At 39.1% G+C, this 24,366-nt stretch overlaps 2 protein-coding genes and 1 long non-coding RNA gene across 3 annotated transcripts in view; all 3 read left to right on the forward strand.

The window, feature by feature from the left end:
- dmbt1 (deleted in malignant brain tumors 1) overlaps positions 1 to 24,366 on the forward strand; it is a 279,374-nt gene that overhangs the window by 164,748 nt on the left and 90,260 nt on the right. Inside the window, exons 40-42 of the mRNA XM_062976978.1 lie at positions 11,936 to 12,114; positions 15,718 to 16,115; positions 20,581 to 20,852. Coding sequence (XP_062833048.1) covers positions 11,936 to 12,114; positions 15,718 to 16,115; positions 20,581 to 20,852 — 849 coding nt within the window. The remainder of the gene's footprint in view (positions 1 to 11,935; positions 12,115 to 15,717; positions 16,116 to 20,580; positions 20,853 to 24,366) is intronic.
- Positions 206 to 4,088, forward strand: LOC103282065 (uncharacterized). The gene is made up of 4 exons (XR_010004569.1): positions 206 to 1,199; positions 1,829 to 1,973; positions 3,436 to 3,629; positions 4,043 to 4,088. It is a non-coding gene; the product is annotated as an uncharacterized LOC103282065 (long non-coding RNA).
- On the forward strand, positions 11,908 to 22,383 carry LOC103282066 (deleted in malignant brain tumors 1 protein). The gene is made up of 4 exons (XM_008124574.3): positions 11,908 to 12,114; positions 15,718 to 16,115; positions 20,581 to 20,852; positions 21,708 to 22,383. Exons 1-4 carry the CDS (start codon positions 11,959 to 11,961, stop codon positions 21,854 to 21,856), a joined length of 975 nt encoding a protein of 324 aa, XP_008122781.3. The 5' UTR covers positions 11,908 to 11,958; the 3' UTR covers positions 21,857 to 22,383.

Here is a 24,366-nt window from a genome sequence, read left to right on the forward strand (position 1 = left end):
TGTTTATGTGTTTTAATTGTTCTGTAATCCACCTCGAGTCATGAGGAGGGGCAGATAAGAAAAAAAATGTTATTATTGTTATTGTTATTATTTCTGGTTTCTTAGGAGTTCCAATTCATTGAATTCCATTTGAGAATTCACTGTACTGATATGTATTAGGTAGGATCAGACCCCCAAAGTAATTAACTACATATAACAAGTAGTTCATTTCTCTTTAAATATTTAAAGTAAATATATATATTAAAACTTTATTTATAACCCACCCTATCTCCCCAAGAGGACTCAGGGTGGTTTCCAACAAAAAAGAGCAAACATTCAATTCTGTCATTAACTAAACAAAATAAATAGACAACCCAACCGAAACTCAGAAATAAGTCCACATCTATAACAAAGTAATAACAGATTATAACATAATGAATCTACCATGACACATCTGACATTAAAACAAAACACAAATCTTACCTGACTTAAAATATATTTAAATTATAAAAAATATTAAAAATTTTAAGCAGCCAACAGAGCAAGGGTGCGATGCCTATTGTAAAATGTATTATTCCTCATTGTCATCTATATTAGGATAATTTTCTCCTTTTGGACCCACATTCTACACTCCAGCTTGTTATCAGAATTTCTCCTTCAATATCCTGATTTTGCCAGATAGAGTTGGAAAGGATATTTTTAAATTTTTGATTTATGGTTAGAAAACTCAGTTTGTTTCTGCGTTGAGAAACACTGACAACAATTCTGGACAAATTAGATTCTTCACCGATTGAAACATATTCTGCTCAAAATTCCCAGAAATCAGAAGTAACAATTAGGAAGTTTGTGTTCAAAATCTAGCTTTAAAAACAGTCCTTACTAGAGGAAAAAGTGTAAACCTTTGCTCTTTAAATCAGTTTTATGATTTTCTCACTCTCCTGCAATTCACTTTGTGTTTGTTATGAGAAATACCATCTGTATTCTTACATATTTTCCCTCTTTATTCTTCTGATAAATGAAAATTGCTCACTTTGTGATGGGAATGTTTATGGCATGACTTTACATAAGGAGGGAAGATTAAAGTACCTACATTTCGCCAAGTTCAAATATTTGTGTTTTTTGGGGGAGGAGAGCCAAGGTGTGTTGAGGGGTCAACTAACATTTTCTCACTAATGTTCATTTTCCTTTTTGAAAAGCTTCCACTTCAGGACCCGCTACTGGTAAGTCTAAACCAGTTAAAACAAATGCTAAATAAAAGACCAGAGCCTCGAAGTAATTAGCTATATATAACATATAGTTTATTTCTTTCAAAATATTTAAAGTAAAATAATGCATTGTCGAAGGCTTTCATGGCCGGAATCACTGGGTTGCTGTGAGCTATTCAGTCAAGGGATCATTGTAACTAACAGTGGAAGAAAATTCCATCTGTAATATCTAATGGTCCTGTGTTAAATGTTTTGATACAGCCGATGGGCTAATCAATAAAACGTGATTTGATTTGATTTGATTTAATGGTCCTTTCAGACTATGTATGTAATGTATTTATTTATTTATTTTATATCACTATTAGTGTATTTATTAGAGGTGTGCAAAATTTCATTATTAAGTAGTAAGTCTTATCTAATTTGTATGTTTTGTATATACAAACGGATATTAAGAAACACCCGGGGAGGGGGAATCCATGGAAAAACTTAAGAATCAAAACACACCCAATACTTTCTCATTTGAAATCTGTAGTGCCTAGAAGCCTATCAAAGTCAGAAAAGATCAATTTATAAATTCTACTTTTTCAAGTATACCAATATTTATATTTGTTTTCATGATACCATTTTTGTTTTATGGTTTCTAGTAGCCCAATGTGGTGGTACCATGTCAAACCCCTCTGGATATTTCTCTGGGCCATATTATTCTGGAAATAACATCACTGAACAGTGTGTCTGGGAAATTACAGTGGATCCCTTTCATTACATAGTTCTCCGGTTTTCTATGATTAGGTAAGGTTAAGGAAGTGACAAACGTTCTGCTTTTTCCTGCAGATTTAACATATATATATTTTTTCAATTATTTAAGGCCCCAAATGTATCTGAAGTAGCTGTTCAGCTTGCATTACTCTGCTTAATGTTATAGAATGGAAGATTTAGGAACCTGGACATCTTTGCAATTCTTCACATGATTAGGTTTTTTTTTTACAGATTTGTAAAATAATACTCTTGTGATAAACTGCAGGTGTTATTTGCTGCTACTCACCTGAATGGCTTGAAAATATTAATTTCCGTTGCTTTTTTCTACTATCAGATGAAATCATCCATATGGAGTAGTAGATTCTGAGAGTTATAGTTCAAAAGTAACTTACCCAAACTCAGCTGTTCTGTAATTTGTAGTCACAACAATACAGAAATATAGATCAAGGCCGATAATTCATAGCTTATGGGAAAATACATACTTTGGAGACAAAAAAGTTCTGGTTTCCTATTGGAAAGAGAGAACTGAATGTACGTAAATGTAAGCCAGGAATTGTAATGGTTTGAGTTCTGGATTAGGAGTGTGTGAGCTCAGAGTTCAAAGCTCCACTCAACCATGGAAACCACTGAATGACCTTAGGAAGTTCTCTCATTGGCAAGCCCCTGCTGAACAATTTTTTCCAATAAAACTTCATAATGCAGTAGAGTCTCACTTATCCAACGTTCTGGATTATCCAATGCATTTTTGTAGTCAATGTTTTCAATATATTGTGATATTTTGATGCTAAATTCGTAAATACAGTAATTACTACATAGCATTATTGTATATTGAACTACTTTTTCTGTCAAATTTGTTGTATAACATGATGTTTTGGTGCTTAATTTGTAAGATCATAACCTCATTTAATGTTTAATAGGCTTTTCCTTAATCTCTCCTTATTATCCAACATATTCACTTATGCAACGTTCTGCCGGCCTGTTTATGTTGGATAAGTGAGACTCTACCATAGTTTCATCTTGGGATCACCAAAATCAGAAATGATCTGAAGGCGCACAACAGCAAAAATGTGAGAATGGTTGGATCCTAGGAATGAAAGTTCCTTGAGCACTTCCATTCTTTCCTCACACTGAGGATAACATTCTGAACAAACATCATTAAAAATGCTTAGGACTCTTTTGTACCTAGAAGAAGCTCTTATCCTTGTAAATTTCACCTTTCACATAAGGAGAGAAAGGTCTATGTTTGCATATTTGGTTTATCGGGTTCCTCAACGCCCAAAACAGAAACATACCGGAGAATCACTGGCAGTTGGAATAAAAAGTGCTGAACCATTTACTTGTTATTCAACATAACCCATGAACTCACCGTTCTATGAAACACGTGTCACTGAAAGTGGAATCAAATGTTCTTTTTCTTGTTCAGTATGATGTTTTCATGCATAAAATGATGACATAGTAAGACAGCAAAAGTAACTTCTTACTTACATCCACACAGTCTGGACTGCAGTACAGAATATGTTGAGATTCTTGATGGAGGCTTGAACTCCCCTTTTGTACTTGGGAAAATGTGCTCTGGGGTCTATAGCAACTATACCTATACCTCAACTTCCAACACAATGACCATTCTACTGCACAGAGATTCAGATTTATATGGATATGGCTTTGGTGCTTATTATAATTCTATCCAAGGTAAGAGCTACCTACCTAACTATTCAAGTTCATTTTAATCCATAGTGTCTGGTGTTTGTGTTTACTTATATTAAGGCAGTCCCCAAGATATGAACAAGATAGGTACTCTGTAGGTTTGTTCTTAAGTTGAATTTGTATGTAAGTTGGATCAAGTACATTTTTAAGTGTAACTCCAGCCAAAGATAGGTTTTTTTTGTAGAAATGGATAGCACAGGGAAGGGTTAACACCCCTATGGTGTTTGTTTTGCTGTTTGTCCCCCTGTTCAGAAGATTTTTCCTCACTTGTGTGTGCCTCCATGGTTACCCAATCCATAAAGTTTACAGTATTTTCTGGAATTATTGGAGTTAATTTTTGGAATCACCAATATCAATATTTGTACTGATGTAGCATATAATGTCTTTTATTTTAACAGAAACATTAACAACTACAACTCTTCCAGTTCAGAATGAAACTACTGGTAAGATGTATGTTACTTGTTTATGGAATAAAAATTAAGCCTGACTCTCAGCTCCAAACCTGATGGGACACAATCCATAGTTTTCCAAAATCGTTTGTAGATTTGGATAGCACAGGGAAGGGTTAACACCCCTGTGCCGTCGCGCCTGGGGCTGTAAACTCTTAGTGAAAGAGGCATGGACGTGACATCTTTCCCCAGGGGATTGCTTCTTGCCCTCCTTTAGGGAAACTGGAACTCCCAAGGACCAAAACACTGTAGTTAACTCAAAACTGGGTTTATTCTTCACAAAGGGGGTAAAAGAAAATATACATTACAGTCTTTGATTGTTTAAGTCCATGAAGCTTGTCCAGATCCCTCTTTCTCTGGCTGTGAATGCCGGAGCAAACTCAGCCTCAGTCCAATGACCTATGTCTGAAGACAAGAGTCTTCCTCTGTTGCCAAAGGACTGATGTGAAGGCGCTTGAGACTCCTCAACGTTGTTCAGGTTGGCCCTGAACATGAAGTGTGAGTCCCAATGGTAAGAACCTCAGAATTGGTGCTGAGAGGTAACTTTTGAAGGGCTTTCAGAGCCAAGCCTCTCTTTCACGTCCATCCGATAGAGTGGAATGAAAAGGAGGAAACACAGTCCTACTCCAGGAAGAGGTGGAGCCAAACAGTTTTGCTGAGTGAGCAATGTAACAGGTACAAACAACATTGATTGACAGATATAAATAACCAATCCAACTACATTTACAGGGTAAGGGCAAAATCAGGCATGATACAGCAATTCAAATCTTGAAACTTATAGTTTGACATATAAATGGCGCCACTCGCGCCGTCACAACCCCTGTGGTGTTTGTTTTGCTGTCTGTGCCCCAGTTCAGAAGATTTCTCCTCACTTTCTGTCCCTGTGTGTGCCTCCATGGTTACCCAATCCAAAAAGTTGACAGTATTTTCTGGAATTATTGGAGTTAATTTTTGGAATCACCAATATCAATATTTGTACTGATGTAGCATATACTGTCTTTTATTTTAACAGAAACATTAACAACTACAACTCTTCCAATTCACAATGAACCTACGGGTAAGATGTATGTTACTTTTTTATGGAATAAAGCTGGAATTAGGTCTTGAATACCTTTGAGATGAGGATGGGCTTGTACCACCTCCTTCGTGGCTATCTGTTCTTTGTTCCTGGGAATCAGGCTGCATTCTATAAGGTCAGGAAGATCGTATCTGACCTTTTGTCCGACAGGCGAGATTTTGAACTTTGTTGCAACTCTGCCATTCATCTTATTCTTTCCAGAACAAGTGGATATGGTGTATTCTATTGTCTCTGTATGAAGGTCAAACATGTTGAAGAACTCTGGGGTTGCAAGAGATGCGTCACTTTGGGCATCCAAGGCGACGTAGACCCTTTTCTTATTCCATGGCTGCTTGTCTGGATACACCTCTGCCAGGCAGATTGGGTGGCAAATCCTGGGCTTGTGGCTATTTTGACAAAGCTTGGTGCAGGCAACCGCAGGAGCCTTGAGGGCTACCTGAGGTTCTGTAGGCCTTTGGTCTTCTTTGGTTTCTTCTTTGGTAGGAGAATTTGACTTTGCTTTGAATTGAGGGGAATTGAAGTTGTGCATTGCAGAGCAATGCTTGATGCTGTTGCAGTGTTGGCATTTAACCTTTTCTTTGCAGTCTTTGGAGAAGTGAATAGTGGCGCCGCAGCATCTAAAGCACACCTTGGCCTTTTGAACTATTTGGAGTCGTTCTTTGTAAGGCTTCTTTGCGAACTCTCTGCATTCAGCTAGGCTGTGTGGCCTTTGATGAATGGGACAGGATATGGTGTTGTTGCTGACTGGTTGAGCAGAAGTTGCAGGAGTTGCGTCTGTCATCTTGACACTCAGGTTCCTTCTAAGATCTTTGCCCTGGGCTTTGTCTTCTTTGGAGGTCTTTTCAGGCTTTAGGTCTTGGTACAAAGCGAGAAGACCTGTTTGGGGGTCATTCCTCTCACGGGCTGCTCTAGTGACGAAATCCACCAAAAAGGTGAAGGGCGGGTATACATTTGCATTCTCCTCTTTGTACTTGAACACCTGTTTCCCCCAAGCTTCTCGAAGAGGAAAAGGAAGTTTGCAGAGGATGGCACTCTGCGACGTGTGCTGGTCCAGACATGCTAAACCTGGCAGCTCTGGATTTCCTTTGGCTGAAGCTAGCTCTAGTAAAAGATCACTAAAGTCCCAAAGCTGTTTGCAATCTTTCATCTTCAGTGATGGGAACCTGTTGAGTCGATCCATGAGGGATGCTTCTATCTCAGTGCTCGCACCGAAGCGCTGGTCCAAGCGAGACCACGCTGTGGACAAAGCTCTTTGGGGGTCTGCTACATGAGCAGCATAAAGTCTTTTTACTTGCTCAGCTGAGCTGGGTCCAAGCCACCCCATAAGAAGGGACAGTTCTTCATCCGCTTCTAGCTTGAAATCTCGAATGGCCCTCATGAAGGTGATTTTCCACAGAAGGTAGTCATCTGGTCGGTCAGTGAATTTCTGGACGCCTTTGTCTCTGATGTCTCTTCTTGGATTTCTCAAGAGGGAACCCAATTGAGACTCCAGTGTGTAAGGGTACATCTGAGGAGTGTGATGTGGCCCGACGAAGTCAATGTTCTTCGGTTGAACACATCTTGTCTCGATGGTAGGCGATGCTGGGTTCAGCAGATTGCTGGCAGGCAGCACCTCTGAAGCCTTCATCTTCAGCGATGGGAGAATTGACTTGGTATGCAGGGATGAATGTGGTGGTTCACTCCCGGCCATGCCTTGCCAATCTGAATGGACATCTGGATGTTGTTGAAAGACGTCATCCTTTCGTTCCCAAGTAGACAGGTGGTATCTCTGAGGCCTAAGTAGAGGGATGGACTCTGACAGAGATGATGGCACTCTCCCGGCCGTGCTTTGCTGTACTTCTGAGGAATGGGCAGGCCTTGAAGTTGCGAACACTGGAACAGGTGAGTGATCTTCAAGGTGGCGAAAGGAGATATGACTCTGCACTACAGGTGATTCCAGTTGCAGATGTGCTGAAACCTTTGCTGTAGGCTCTTGTGTTGGCAGGAAACTAAGGTTTTCTTGGGTTAGTTCCTGTGATAGGGCTTTGGCTAGAACGTTAGCTCTGACTATCTTTTGTGCTGTGTCTCTTTTTACTTGAAGCAGATCTAGATCCCGCTGCAGCTCATCTTGCTTGGCTTCAGCCATTGCAAGCTCTATTTCTCTCTGGGCCCTGGCCTGTGCTAGAAGCAGTTTCTGCTTGGTTTTAGCCTGTTGAAGGAGGAGTTCCTCTTCATTGAAGGAAAGGTCTTGCTTAGCCATTTCTGCAGACGCCTGTGCTTCTAAAACCTCTTTTCTAATTTTCAAACGGACAGTCTCTCTGTTGTAGTGGGCTGCTTTGGAAGAAGTACTGATGAATGAATGTATGGATTGGGAGGAACTGCTATGCCTAGATGAATGCTTGGGTTTATGGCTAGCATCATTAGATGGAATCTTGAGCAGACTAGATCTAAGGCTTACACATGGGGAGCCTTGAACCCTTTCTTCTGCACCTTTGAATAAGGAACTGGGCTCTGGTTCAGATAGAACCGCGCTGTAACGCCTCCTCTCTTCTTGTAGGCTAAAAGAAATTTCCTTAGCCCTATCTAAAGACTCTGGAGTGTTAATTTTGTTCAGTACATAGATTATTTCTTCTGCAATAGCACTCCCATTATTGAAGGCCTTTACAAATTCTTGCCTAAGAATTTCCTTTTCCTTTGGGCAAAAGGATGCCTTTATTGCATCAGCTATGGTTGGCAGGTTTTGCCAAGCTCTGTTAAACCTCTGCCTAAGCTGGCCTTCCTGCTGCAAAAGGCAGAGCATTGTTTTCTCTGTGGGGTGCCTTTCTCTGACTGGGCGGGGGGATTTGACCCTTGTTTGCAAAATCTCATTGCTATGACTTGACATTCTGTAATTCAAAAGGAAACTTATCCCAAGTTTCAAACAGTACAAAATGCAATACTATATAACTATACAATTAAAGGCACACAAAAGGGCAATGCAATACTTTAAACAAGACAATTAAAACAGCTGCTCAACTGAGAAGTTAAGCCTGGGCTTTCATAAACTTGCAGCAGGCTCTGAAGAAATGGCAGGAACTGCAGAAGGTTGGAATTTATTGCTTTGCAAACTGGGTTCTGGAAGAGGCTTGGTTGGTCTGCAAAGGCTGACTTCTGGAGAAATGTATCTACTTTGCAAAAAGCTTGATCTTGTGCAGTTGCAAGAGCTGGATGTAGCGATTAGCTGGCTAGCTTGAGATGCAAAAAGAGCGGGAAAGCTTGCAAATGTCTCAATTTTGCAAAGGCTAGGCTTCTAGCAAAATGTATCCACTTTGCAGAAGGCTTGAACTTGCTGCAGCTACAAGAGCTGGATGTATCAATTTGCTGCTTGAGATGCAAAAAAAAGGCGGGAAACCTAGCAAATGTCTCAATTTTGCAAAGGCTAGTCTTCTTGCAAATGTATCCACTTTGCAGAAGGCTTGAACTTGCTGCAGCTACAAGAGCTGAATGTAGCAATTTGCTGGTGGCTTGAGATGCAAAAAGAGCGGAAAGCTTGCAAATGTCTCAATTTTGTGAAGGCTGGGCTTCCCTCTGGAGGCAAAGGCAGGCTTCTTTTGACTTCTTTATCTTTAGGAGACTATGGGCTTGGCAAATTCAAGGCCCTTCCTGGCTCCTTCTTTTCCCTTCTTAGCACTTCTGGAAGGCTTCTTTCAGCAGTTCTGGAAAAGAAGGCTTCTCTCTCAGTACTTCTGGAAAAGAAGGCTTCTCTCAGCACTGCTGGAAAAGAAGGGTCCTCTCAGCACTGTGCCGTCGCGCCTGGGGCTGTAAACTCTTAGTGAAAGAGGCATGGACGTGACATCTTTCCCCAGGGGATTGCTTCTTGCCCTCCTTTAGGGAAACTGGAACTCCCAAGGACCAAAACACTGTAGTTAACTCAAAACTGGGTTTATTCTTCACAAAGGGGGGTAAAAGAAAATATACATTACAGTCTTTGATTGTTTAAGTCCATGAAGCTTGTCCAGATCCCTCTTTCTCTGGCTGTGAATGCTGGAGCAAACTCAGCCTCAGTCCAATGACCTATTTCTGAAGACAAGAGTCTTCCTCTGTTGCCAAAGGACTGATGTGAAGGCGCTTGAGACTCCTCAACGTTGTTCAGGTTGGCCCTGAACATGAAGTGTGAGTCCCAAGGGTAAGAACCTCAGAATTGGTGCTGAGAGGTAACTTTTGAAGGGCTTTCAGAGCCAAGCCTCTCTTTCACGTCCATCCGATAGAGTGGAATGAAAAGGAGGAAACACAGTCCTACTCCAGGAAGAGGTGGAGCCAAACAGTTTTGCTGAGTGAGCAATGTAACAGGTACAAACAACATTGATTGACAGATATAAATAACCAATCCAACTACATTTACAGGGTAAGGGCAAAATCAGGCATGATACAGCAATTCAAATCTTGAAACTTATAGTTTGACATATAAATGGCGCCACTCGCGCCGTCACAACCCCTGTGGTGTTTGTTTTGCTGTCTGTGCCCCAGTTCAGAAGATTTCTCCTCACTTTCTGTCCCTGTGTGTGCCTCCATGGTTACCCAATCCAAAAAGTTGACAGTATTTTCTGGAATTATTGGAGTTAATTTTTGGAATCACCAATATCAATATTTGTACTGATGTAGCATATACTGTCTTTTATTTTAACAGAAACATTAACAACTACAACTCTTCCAATTCACAATGAACCTACGGGTAAGATGTATGTTACTTGTTTATGGAATAAAAATTAAGCCTGACCCTCAGCTCCAAACCTGATGTGACACAATCCATGGTTTTCCAAAATCATCTGCAGATGTATGTCTCCCGTTCAGTATTAGGATGCTGGCATAGGAGAAGGGAGACTTTAATTTGGGGCAGCTGATTTAGTGTAAGGGTTGAACTAGTTCTTTTGCAACCATGTTCCAGTCTTTGATCATACTGATTGAAAAGAAGCCTAATGGTAGTGTTGTGAAATTTGTGGAGAAGCTATTATAACATAATACATTCTTCACATTCTCCCTCACTCATTTTTGGTCCTTTGAAACAATACATGATTTGTGGGCTAAATTTAGTTTTTTGGGCAAAAGTTGCTTATTTTTGTCTTAATGATGTTCTTAACTCTTTCATGTATTAGCTATATTTGATTCCAGGCTGGTTAAAGAGATTTGCTGACAATCCTGATCCACAATTGATCTTAGATTTGACATATTTGTTACATGTGAAGTTTGGAACAGATGTGCTCCAATCCAATCTTTTTTAAAGCATAGGATAACTTTCAGAGGATATTTAAGGACTGAATATAATGTTTGTCCATTTGTCACTAAACAAATAAGAAGGAAGATCATATACAAGGGTTGAATGAAAAGTAATGCCTCCACCTTCGTTACTTGGCTTTGGATGGGAATATTTTATTAAACCAAACGCAGAAATAATCCTTAGAATGTGCTCTTTAACTACCACTATTCACTTTTCCACATAATCACCAGACAATTGGATACATTTCTGCCAGTGATGAACAAGTTTTCTGAAGCTGTCATGGAAGAAGTCGACACTCTGTTTCCGCAACCAGCATCTCACAGTACCCATTGTGCACAGATCTTCCGATAGCCAAGCAAAACAATAATGTGTGACCCACACATTCTTGTGAAATGCTGATTGTGCTTGAAATTTCTCTCGATTGTCCTGAATCAATCTGTCAACCTTTTGCTTGTGAAACTTGGTGGTTGCTGTCACAGGATGTCCAACTCTTTGTTTGTCACACAAATCAGATGTTCCCACGTCAACATTTTTAAACTTATTTGCCCAATGATGCACAGTACTCACATCAATACAATCACCATAAACAGCTTGCATTCTCTGATGAATCTCCTTTGGGGTGACATATGCTTGTGCAAATTTGAATGAGAATTCTAGCTCCAAACCAAACCAACTTCTCTGGATAGATGATCTGACATTTGGAAAAGTTACATGAACATTTAACAGTAGTTTCTCTCGCAGGAACAAACTGGATACTCCATTATTGCCAAACTCCAAGACATTCCATTTGCCCCCTCTCATTTAGAAACCACTAACTGTACCCAGCCACGAATTGCTGTGACACAGTCTCGTTCAATTGGAAAGAAAAGATGGAGAATTGTGTTATTTTCCTGCTGGGAGAGGCCATAGGCCCCTCCCAGGGAGCCACGCCAGTGCCTCCTCCTCCCTGTTATTGAAAATCTGGTTAGAACAGTATCAGAATAGTAAATAAAAAAACCACTCAGAAAACAGAATTGCAGACATGAAACAATCAGGACCAGCTAACACCTCCCAGCAAAAGATTCCCCTAGGTAGGAAGCAGCCAGGCTTTGTTACTGCAAGGGTATTCAATGCTATTCAAGCTGATCAAGAAAGGATTCCCCTAGGTAGGAAGCAGCCAGGCATTGATGCTGCAAGGCTATTCAGTGCTATTCAAGCTGGCCAATTGCAACATTCACAGTTGCCTCAAGCAGAAAAGAGTTCTGTCACATCAGAAGTGGCATAATTCCATGACAAATTTCCCTTTCCTGATTTGTTGATAAACAAAGTCTATTCTCCCATTAAGCAAATTACAGTTGTTTTCTAAAGTCATATATTTGGGATGTTATTAAGAGACAAGAATTTCTTAATTGTTTCATGAGTACCACAAAGCACACCATTGAAGCAATAGAAGCAGCTGAAGTGGGGCACTAAGCAAATTTAGACCTGGTTGCACTGATGTCTATATGTACTCACATTACACTATTTACATTTTCTCTCCACCGTCTTTTAGCACTTTCGTGTTCTGGAGACTTCATGAGTGCGCACATCAGCAGACACTATCTTCAGTTAAAAGGCTATAATGCATGGGAAGTATATCTAAATTCATCAGACTCCCGCTGTAGACCTCAGATTACACGTGAATATGTTGTCTTCAACATACCATACAGTGGTTGTGGCACTAAAAGACAAGTAAGAATGTATTCATTACTTCGTTGCAGTTGAAACTCTGTGCCTATTCATGTGTCATTTTGGCATGCTCTATCAGCGTATCCCATCCATCTTAATTTTCATGCTCCCCTGCATGTAGATAGAGATAGCATGAAGTTGGGTGACTCTGCTGCAATGAGCTGGCATTTGCCAAGAAAGGGGTAAGGTAAAGGTAAAGGTTTCCCCTGACGTTAAGTCCAATCATGTCCGACTCTGGGGGTTGGTGCTCATCTCCATTTCTAAGCCGAAGAGCCAGCGTTGTCCATAGATACCTCCAAGGTCATGTAGCCAGCATGACTGCATGGAACGCAGTTACCTTCCCGCTGGAGCGGTACCTATTGATCCGGAGCGGTACCTATCGAACTGCTAGGTTGGCAGAAGCTGGAGCTAACAGTGGGAGCTCACTCCGCTCCCCGGATTTGAACCTGGGACCTTTCGGTCTGCAAGTTCAGCAGCTCAGCGCTTTAACACACTGAGCCACCGGAGGCTCCAGGAAAGGGGTAGCTTGAGGTAAAAGACTTAGAGCAGTGGTTCTCAACCGTTCTAATGCCAGGATCCCTTAATATAATTCTTTATGTTGTGGTGACACACAACCATAACATTATTTTTGTTGCTACTTCATAACTGTAATTTTGCTACTGTTATGAATTGTAATGTAAATATCTGATAAACAGGATGTATTTTCATTTGCTGGACCAAATTTGGCACAAATACCCGATACGCCAAATTTGAATACTGGTAAGGTTGGGGGGGGGGGGTTGATTTTGTCATTTGGGAGTTGGAGTTGCTAGGATTTATAGTTCACCTACAATTAAAGAGCCCCTTGAACCCCACCAACAATAGAATTGAGCCAAACCTCCCACACATAACCCTCATTACCAACAGAAAACACTGGAGGGATTTGGGAGAAATTGACAGTGATTTAGGGGAGATGTAGTTCACCTATCTCCGGAGAGCACTGTGAATTAATATGTGTTTTCTGATGGTCTTTGGTGACCCCTCTGACACTCCCTCTTGACCCCCAGGTTGAGAAACACTGTCTTAGAGTCACAGCCCCAAGTGGCACAGGAGTTGCAAGCAATTATTGGTCTATAACAGTGATTCTCAACCTGTGGGTCCCCAGATGTCTTGGCCTTCAACACCTAACAGCTGCTAAACTGGCTGGGATTTCTGGGAGTTGAAGGCCAAAACATCTGGGGACCCACTGGTCTATAATATCAGTTCTATATAGGTAGAAAGATATGTGTGTAGCCATTAATGAGTTCAGTCGAGTTGCTTCAGTTAATCTTTAATCTTTTTACAAAGAATATGTAACCTTATGAGCAGTAACCTATAGGAATCAGTTGAATCGAAGGCAAATCTCAGCCCATCTCCTCTACTGTAACTTATAGGACATTGCCATTGAAGTGTCCTCTAAATCAGCGATTCCCAAAGTGGGCGCTATCGCCCCCTCGTGGGCGCTGCAGCGATCCAGGGGGGCGGTGATGGCCACAGGTGCATTTGGGGGTGATAAATAACTGTAATTTTTTTTGTATTACCTTTCTATTCTGAGTTCAAAAATAGTTTCATAATTTCAAACTTCAATAATTCCAATTTACACCTTTCTTTACTATATTACGAGCCCGGTGGCGAAGCGTATTAAAGCACTGAGCTGCTGAACTTGCAGACAGAAAGGTCCCAGGTTCAAATCCCGGGAGCGGCATGAGTGGCTGTTGTTAGCTCCAGCTCCTGCCAACCTAGCAGTTCGAAAACATGCCAATGTGGGTAGATCAATAGGTACTGCTCCAGCGGGAAGGTAACGGAGCTCTATGGAGTCATGCCGGTCACATGACCTTGGAGGTGTCTACGGACAACGCTGGCTCTTCGGCTTAGAAATGGAGATGAGCACCAACCCCCAGACGTGACTGGACTTAACGTCAGGGGAAAACCTTTACCTTTACCTTACTATATTTTTCGAAAAGGGTAGAAACATTAATACATATATCTTTCTGTTTAACTGCTATTAAAATTTTAAAAAAATAATTTCCAGGGGGCGCTGAGTAATATTTTTCTGAAAAGGGGGCGGTAGGCCAAATACGTTTGGGAACCACTGCTCTAAATGGAGGGGGTATAGGTAAAGGTTTTCCCTGACGTTAAGTCCAGTCATGTCTGACTCTGGGGGTTGGTGCTCATCTCCATTTCCAAGCCGAAGAGCCGGCATTGTCTGTAGACACCTCCAAGGTCATGTGGCCGGCATGACTGCATGGAGCTCTGTTACCTTCCCGCTGGAGCGGTACCTATTGATCTACTCACATTGGCATATTTTCAAACTGCTAGGTTGGCAGGAGCTGGAACTAACAGCGGGCGCTCAAGCTGCTCCCGGGATTTGAACCTGAGACCTTTTGTTCTTTAAGTTCAGCAGCTCAGCGCTTTAACGCACTTCACCACCGGGGCTCCCTTGGAAGGGGTATGGATTGAGGGAAATACCGCACCCACTCCCAAAGGATTTGGAGAGCTTCACTACTCCTGCATTGCTCTCCATATAAATTGGAAGTCTGATTTTCTAGGATTCCCACTCACGCAGAGAGTCACATGGACAGTGAGGGGCTTCACACTTAACATCTCATAAGGATGTAATTAATATTAACTGATTTTTTTGGGGCATGTAACCTTTACGATTTTTTTCTTGCTTTAAGGAAACATTTGAAAACCTGTTTGCAATTCAGGACTTTTTTGCAATGCAGGATGTACTATGTAGAAGAGCACAGCAAAGGGTTTTATGTATATTGGGGCAACATGTATCCCCTCCATCTCTTTTCTTGTTGTTTTTAGAGTTATAGTTTATAGTTATAGTTTATGGAGTTATAGTTCATCAGTGAAATTGTCCATTTGCACTGCAAATCTAGAGAAACATCAGGGAGAAAATATGCTTTTAAACTGCATCAGGAAATCGTATCAGGACCACATCAGAAAACCATTCCCCACTTTTTAAAAAACACTTGAAGATTCCTGGTATTGATCCACATAAACACTTATGAATTTATTGGATGCAAAAACAAGAAAAACTAACAAAACCTAGCAAACTCCAAGGAACTACAGTAGTCTCACTTATCCAACACTCGCTTATCCAACATTCTGGATTATCCAACACATTTTTATGGTCAATGTTTTCAATACATCGTGATATTTTGGTGCTAAATTCGTAAATACAGTAATTACTACATAGCATTACTGCATATTGAACTGCCTTTTCTGTCAAATTTGTTGTATAACATGATGTTTTGGTACTTAATTTATAAAATCATAACCTAATTTTATGTTTAATAGGCTTTTCCTTAATCCCTCCTTATTATCCAACATATTCGCTTATCCAACGTTCTGTCGGCCCGTTTATGTTGGATAAGTGAGACTCTACTGTATATTGTGAAAAATTGCACAAATTTGGAACAGCCCTGAGATAACGTTCTAGTTAGACATAACTATAAAATATATTAAAACTTTTTAATAGTCAAGAGCTGAATGTTTTATCAAGCAATATATATGTTTGACATAATTTGTCATTGTTTTCTTTTTCCTCCCCTCCTTTTTTATTTGTTTGTTTATTAGGAGAGCAATAATGATACCATTGTTTACTCCAACAACATCAAGACATCACCCTTTGATGAAGATAATATTATTACAAGAAAGACAGACATGATATTTCACATCAAATGTGAAATGAATGAGAACATCATGGTAGAAACAATGTTTGTTGTCAAAAATTCTGTTGACATTACTGAAAAACATCACGGCCATTATGAAATGACTCTTGGATGCTATGAGTCGGCATCTTTCTCCCATAAAGTTTATGGCTTTCCCTACTATGTTTCAATGGATCAGGAGTTATTCTTTGAAGTTATTCTCAACAATTCCGATCCAAACCTTATACTGTTTTTAGACACATGCAAAGCATCTCCATACGCTCATGACTTTGAAAATTTGACCTATCCCTTAATTGAACATGGGTAAGTGTTATTTATACCACTGAACTCAGAAAAACTTATTTTTTTTTCTTTTACTGATTTATATAATGAAACAGTTAATATGGGGGCAAGAATCCTAAAAGTAGTGGTGCCAATGGAACTTTACTTCCTTAATTTATATCATGGTGGGTAACTAGGGAAGGCCACCATAAAAAAAGAAATAAATGTTTTGCCATAGATGCCTTCTAGTGGGCACGGGGGTATAGTGGTTTAACGGATCCCTGTGCCGTTTTAGGTCAAAGAAAGACCATTTCTGAACATGAAACAAGGAAAATATTATTTCTTATTCACTTTTTTAAAGCCCTTAAAGATAAAGATAAAGGTTTCCCTTGATGTTAAATATAGTCTAGTCTGACTCTGCGGGGTGATGCTCATTTCAATTTCTAAGCCGAAGAGCCAGCATTATCCGTAGACACTTCTTAGGTCATGTGGCTGGCATGACTACATGGAGCGCTATTACCTTCGTGCCAAAAATGGTACCTACTGATGTATTCCCATTTGCATGTTTCCGAAGTCGAGGTTGGCAGAAGCTGGGGCTAACAACAGGAATTCACCCTGTCATACAATTTGAACCGGCGACCTTCCAATCACCAGGATCTGTAGCTTAGCAGTTTAATCCGCTGCGCCATCACGGGCACTTTTTAAAGCCCTTATCAGGGCCTAAATGGTGAAAGTATTTCCATACTTACCAGAGGGTAGTTGAGAGCATATTTAATTTTTTTAAGCTCCTGTTTCTCTGTAGGATAGAAAAAGGTCCCAGACTCACTGTATTTTGCTCATCCTGATTTATAATACAATAGAGTCTCACTTATCCAAGCTAAATGGGCCGGCAGAAGCTTGGATAAGCGAGTATCTTGGATAATAAGGAGGGATTAAGAAAAAGCCTATTAAACATCAAATTAGGTTATGGTTTTACAAATTAAGCACCAAAACATCATGTTTTACAACAAATTTGACAGAAAAAGTAGTTCAATACGCAGTAATGTTATGTTGTAATTAATTACCATATTTACAAATTTAGCACCAAAATATCACGATATATTGAAACCATTGACTACAAAAATGGCTTGGATAATCCAGAAACTTGGATAAGTGAGACTCTATTGTATTCCTTTCCCCAAATATGGATGTTTTAGGGCAGCAGAACTGGTAAAGGGGAGAGCCTTTTTTCAAGTACAGAACTAACTCTGGGTTTGGGAGACAATTTTCAAACTGATGGAGCAGGGAGAGGAAGAGGTTTCTGCTACTGCTTTTTTCACATGGTGTGATTACACTATGTAACAACAAAAAAACTGTTCCTGGTTTGAAAGTGTTATTTCTTGTTTAATTGTGTGCTACTTACTTCGAATCTAGTTGTTATATTCCAGGAACTTCAATCGTTGTAACTGCCACAAATTATGTTGAATTAGTTGAGATTCTCTGAGATATTCATTGAAAAACTAGAACAAAATGCGCTGCAGAATGTCCAGCAGAAATACAATTTTTGCAGTTTGATAAACTTTTTCCATGTTTTTTAGGTTAGAACCAATTAGGAAATGACATTTATAATCCAGGAACAAAAATCGTATTATTTGGTGTTATCTCAATCTAACCACAATGTTTGGATACACCTCGCTGTTATAGTATAAATAGTATCTTAACATTCTCATTTATTTATTTATTTTCTCTATTTCTACCCCGCCTTTCTCTACCCCGAAGGGGACTCAAAGCGGCTTACGTGGAAGCAATTATTCAATGCCTTAAAACATATAACACAGACATTAAAATTAAAGTTAGATTAAAAACAGACATATCAAACATTTAAAACATTACATTACGTAAGAAATCACATCATCCATAATCATAGTCCAGGCCTTTCCATAGTCATTCCATATTTTCCAGATCTGTCATTGCACTGCCCTATTCACTAAAAGCCTGGTCCCATAGACTTCTAAAGGTTAGGAGGAAGGGGGCTGATCTAATGTCACTGGGGAGGGAATTCCATAGCTAAGGGGCCACCACTAAGAAGGCCCTGTCTCTCGTTCTCACTAGTCTCACTTGCAAAGAAGGTGGGACCCGAGTGTAGGGCCTCCCTGGACAATCTTAATCTCCGAGATGGTTAATAGGGAGAGATATGTTTGGACAGGTAAGATTGTGCTGGCAGCCAGTGGAGATGGTGCAACAGGGAAGTTGTATGCTCCCGGTATGCCACTCCAGTGAGCAACCTGGCTGCCACCCATTGGACCAACTCAAGCTTCCGAGCACTCTTCAAAGGCAACCCCATGTAGAGTGCATTGTAGTAATCTATTTGGGATGTAACCAGAGTGTGGACCACTGTGGCCAAGTCAGATTTCCCAAAGTATGAGCACAACTCGTGCACAAGTTTTAGTTGGCAAAAGCTCCCCTGGCCACCGCTGAAACCTGGGGTTCCAGGCTCATTCACACCATCACCACGACTATCCCTTCCTCACTCAACTGTGGTATTGTTTTTTCCCATTTCCTTCCTTCTATATCCACAAGCTATGGGTATTGTTCAAATTTTCTCTTACATTTGCATTTATCAGGGTTTCATTATTTCCTTCCACTCATCACTGAATGGCTCTTAATATCATAAAACCAACTCTAGCAATTGCTCTTTTTAGAACACTGAGTAAAATATACCGTATATACTCAAGGATAAGCCGATCCGAATATAAGCTGAGGCACCTAATTTTACCACAAAAAAACTGGGAAAACATTGACTCCAGTATAAGCCGAGATACCAATAAAATTTATTTATTTTATTTATTTACAGTATTTATATTCCGCCCTCCTCACCCCGAAGGGGACTCAGGGCGGATTACAATGAACACATATAAGGCAAACATTCAATGCCAACAGACAAGCAACATATATAGACAGACACAGAGGCATTTAACATTTTTTTCCAGCTTCACGATTCCGGCCACAGGGGGAGCTGTTGCTTCACTGTCCAGTAGTGGCTGTACTTCCTCATTCCATTCCTTGTGTTTTGCTGGCAGTTTTATGATGTAAATTAGTTAAATTAGCCTCCCGCATAAAGCGTACCTAAATTTCCCTAATTGACAGATGCAACTGTCTTTCGGGGGTGCATAGGTCAACAGCAAGCCGGGCTATTTAATGGTCGGGGGCTTAACCCGACCCAGGCTTTGAACTCATGACCTCTCGGTCAGTAGTGATTTATTGCAGCTGGTTACTAGCCAGCTGCGCCACAGCCTGGCCCAATTACATTAATTGAGGCATCAGTAGTTTAAATGTTTTTGAATCTTTACATCAAACTGTAATTTAAGATATGACTGTTCAACTCTGATTAAATCATTATTTTCATCTTCTTCAATGTAAATGTGCTTATGTATCATTTTAATAATAATAGAGTAAAATAATACATGTAATAATAATAATAAATACAGGAAAATAATACATGTAGTAATAAATAGAATAAAATAATAAATGTAATAATAATAAGATCAGAGTGAAATAATAAATGTATTAATAATAATAATAAAAATAGAGTAAAATAAATGTAATAGTAGCAACCATTAATAATAGAGAATAATACCAATAATAATAGAGAAAAATAATAAATGTACCATATATTCTCGAGTATAAGCTGACCCAAATATAAGCCAACCAGGACCCTCACCCGAGTATAAGCCGAGGGGGTTTTCTTTCAGTCTTAAAAAAGGGCTGAAAAACTAGGCTTATACTCGAGTATATACAGTACATGTAGTGTAAAAATATAGAAGGAGTGGCATGCCCCCTTATATTTTACACATGGGAACTGTAGGTGTGTGATCGTACAACACCAGAGAGTGGTTACAATGGCAGAAGTTGTTGATGAGGAAAAGCATACAAACTTGGAGAGGCTGCATATGTTTGTTTTCACATGATTCTACCGAGAATGGCTAGATTCCAACTCCCCCTCCTGGGAGAGGAAATACAAACTGGAGCATTATAAAAAGGCTGAAAAATAATGGGAACATAGAGAATTAATCAGGACCATCCCTGCCAAATTGGGATAGTTAGAGGTTATGGGGTTGGTGAAGTGCAGCTCAATGGCCACCCTGAGTTCCTCAGAAACATTGCCAGTTGTCAGCACTCTCATTCTTTTTTGTTTTAAAAGTCCCTTACACCCTCTGGATTATTCTGTAGGAAGACTAATGTTGATACACACACCAGATATACATTTAATTGTGACCAACTTTAGGATTCTGTTCTTCTTAGGTTGGTCACAATCAGATGTATATCAGGTGTCAGTTCTAGTTTTGAACCATTCTGAAGCCTAAAACAGGGAAACAAAATTGCCCCCACCCTTTAAGGGCCAAAGTCAGTTTTGGGATGTAGAAGGTATGTGAAGCAGGGTGCATATGCCATCCCAAAACTTCTGGAAGTTGTCAACTAAACAGTTCTAAACAAAGCAGATATGACTTTGATATTTTTTCTTCCTCAGGTGTGTACGAGATTCTACCTACAAAAATCTGCCTTCACCAAACAAGAATACAGCTCGCTTCAGTTTCAATTCCTTTAAGTTTGTCGACCAACACAATGAAATTTTTTTGCAATGCAAGCTGGTTGTATGCATGGCAAATGATTACTCTTCCCGGTGCTATCAGGGGTGCTTAAGCAGAAAAAAGAGGAACGTAGATGAAGATCAGAGCAAAGTGGATGTTGTTGTGGGACCATTCAAGCTACAGGAAAAATTTCAAGAAGACAAAAGACAGGGTAACTCTCTGTATAATTAATAGTCTTCTTACTAACACAACTATTCTAATATGTTTTCCAAATGAATTTCAAATAATGCTGAACCAAATGTTTGGCATTCAATTAATATGATCATATTTATCTCTTGGGACACCATTGTACTGATAATTATTTATTCTACTATCTTTTTTATTACTATGTTTGCCAACCGAGAGCATAGGAATCTATTAGAGAATATCAAAATTCCTTTAACCATGTTATACATGCACACAATGATATGGTTACTTAAAGTAGCATACGGCATAGGAAGAAGCCACTCTAAAAAGAATTTGAGTACAGACTTACAAAATGTAAATGTGACCAACTGTTTTGGATTTAGTGAAGGTAAATAATGGGAATTCTAGTTTTAATACATTGCATAAAGTGATTAAATAGTTGGAGGTCAGCTTGCAAGAATCCACATCCTTTCCTTTGGAAGAAGGCACAGCAACAACTGCTAGATTTATTGGAATTTTGTAACCATTGTTCTACAAAATGTTCCTTTTCTTTAGATTTTCACTTAAGTGGCTCAAATTTAAATTTTTGTACATTGCAACCCTTCGTGCATACTACAGTCCTTAGGTTTTTTAAAGCTTAGTTTTATGTGTATGCATTATTTTTTGCAAATATGTGAGCTATTTCATTTGAAAGTAAAACTCCATGGGAACTCAGCCAATATAGATATTTATATTGTGAATATTCACTTAACAATGCCATCAAATGATAGAACTTGCCCTTAAATGAAGGTTTTGAAATGTATGTTCTGATAGTATCAATAGGCATATTTTAGATTCTATAATAAATTATTTAATTCTATGGTTTTTTTTTAATTTACAGAATTGGTGAAAAATGTGAATCCAGGGAAGGATGAAGCTTTCAGTCCGCTTACTGTTGCTACTGTAGTTTTGGCAGCTATGGTCTTTGTGCTGTCTGGCTTTCTTCTAAACAGTAGACTGAGAAGAAGAAAATATCAACAAATTTACTGATGCCAATACGTTGTTTATGTAAACAGGCTATAAAAGTTTATTAAGCACTTTCTACATAGATTTTGAAAATGCACCTGTAAAATGTACTTTTGAAAGTATTTGTTTTTTTTTCCTACAGTAAATTCTTGAGCATCACATCAACAAGATGGACCTAGTTATTGTATAGGTTGTAACATCAACCACAACCATGTTAAGTCAAAGTATTGGTATTTAAAGATTTGTTCTGATAAAAAAAATTGTAACTCCATGGCTTGTAAAATTGTGACCTTCAAGATGTTGTTGGAATGGACTGGAATTTCAGTCATGCCTCATGATCAAACTTGAGGTACATGCTGTCCTGAAACATCTTAAGGTCCACAAATTTACTGCTTTCGTGGTTATGTTGATTTTTTTAATTATTTTTTTTTGCTGAATGTCATTATGAAATTTTGGCTGACATCCCCTCTGTATTGTATTAAAGTTCTGTGTCTAATGCAAATTTTGTCATTATAATTCTACATTCAAATAACATATGTGATAACTACATACATTTGATATGCATTATTTCATGAGGTTTTCAAAGAAGCACCCATGTTAGTCTCTGGCAACATAAAAAGGAGAAGAGGAGGAGAAGCAGGATAAAGAAGAAATGTAGTAATACCTTTAAAATGAATTAGTTTTTATTTTAGCCTGAGTTTTCATAGATATAAATCCACTTCTTCAGATACAGTACAAAGTGATAGCCATGTCTCAGGACATAAAGCATATTTACATAGCTGTGATATCTTTCTGAAACCTATTGCATTCCATCTACTCCCACAACTATGTAAATATGCTTTATTTTCTGGGCCTGGATATCACTCTGTTCTTAATACAAAGAAATCAATTTATATTTACCAACACTTAGGCTGAAATAAAATTTCATTAGTCGTAAAAATGTGCTACCATTACTTTCTGCCTCCCAGTTCTTTTGTTCTTTTTAAATATTTCTTGAGGCGTTTGTCAAGACCTTTTCATAAATTTGTAATTTTGGAAAGGCACATGGTTATAATTTCTTTATATCTTTTCACTATATAGGCAAACATATTTCAGCTACTTTAATTTTCCCATTTGTGTTTGCTAAACTTTAATTAATATTCAATTATCTGCCACATTTTTTTAAAAAAAAATGGCCTACAGCCTGAATGACCATTTAGATCATTAGAAAACCTTCATCTTATGACACTTTAATACCATTCAAACAAATAAATTCAAAATGAATAAAAATGTTAGGTTGGATATTTAGCAATGGTTCTTACAGACCAATTATTCTCTGTGATACTACCATCTAATCTAAATCTAATCTAAACCTAATCTAAATCCATAATAAAAGTGAAAACCTGTATGTGTGTATGTGGCACAGGTGTCTGCTCACACAGACAGCCTCCGGCTGACCTGCTTGCCATTGGGAATAATACAATTTATTCTTGAAACAACTGCTAGGGCTTCCTAGTCTCAGTCTGCCTCATGGTATACCTGGATGTGATGCAGTGTGATTACCCTGACCGGGTGTATCTGGCCGCACCACATCTGTTGGCCAGGGTTTCCCCATTTGAGACCTGTTTTCAACTGCCTGTGTCCATTGTCACTGTTGGATAACTGGATTCAAGATCCATGCCAACTGCCATGAAGTTGGATGCAGCCTCAGCTCAACTGCCACCAACCCCTGCAACCAAGTAAAGGTGTTGTGTTGGCAAAACTTTAACTATATATACAACCATGAGTTCAAGTTACACAGAATAACTAAGTAGCCACACTAGAAATACATACACAATCACATGTACACATTTCACAAAATGATAATAATTAATACATGTGTGAAACCTAATGAATACTTCCACTTCGGTGATGCAAAATAACTGCTGCCAATGACTGTGGTGACATCACCAAATGTTAACAAAGCTGTGAGCCATCCCATTTGATGCTGTTCAGCAGCCAACCATCTCTCGATTAAGCACAATGACCATGCACAAACTACCTGAACAAAAAAGTATATACCACCTAGCCACTTCCTGACCGACCTCGATGTTGCACCCTAACATTGAGGCACCTCTTCATTCAGCACCACACCAGAAGCCAATAGTTCAATAATAAAGTGTTTATTGGATAAAGAATAATAAAAATGGAATAAAAAATGGAAAAAAGGTTATATCCAAAAGTATCACTCACCCAGCAATATACAAAAGCAATCAGAGTTCTGTAAAAGTCTTCCATAAGAACCAAAGAAACATCACAAAAGCTAAAGAATCCAAAACATAGAAATAATCCAAGGCAATTTCAGAAAGGCAATGCTTTCTAGACAAAACTATTCCAAGATAAATAGGCAAAGGCAGGAACATGAAACAAGAATATTCACAATATAAGAAACATGAAAACTTGCAAGCTTGTTTTCTGCTGCCCTGCAGACTAGGACACGGAACAATGGCTTCAAACTACAGGAAAGGAGATTCCACCTGAACATCAGGAAGAACTTCCTCACTGTGAGGGCTGTT

Source organism: Anolis carolinensis, chromosome 3 (genome assembly GCF_035594765.1).
Source record: "Anolis carolinensis isolate JA03-04 chromosome 3, rAnoCar3.1.pri, whole genome shotgun sequence".
Classification (NCBI taxonomy): Eukaryota; Metazoa; Chordata; class Lepidosauria; order Squamata; family Dactyloidae; genus Anolis; species Anolis carolinensis.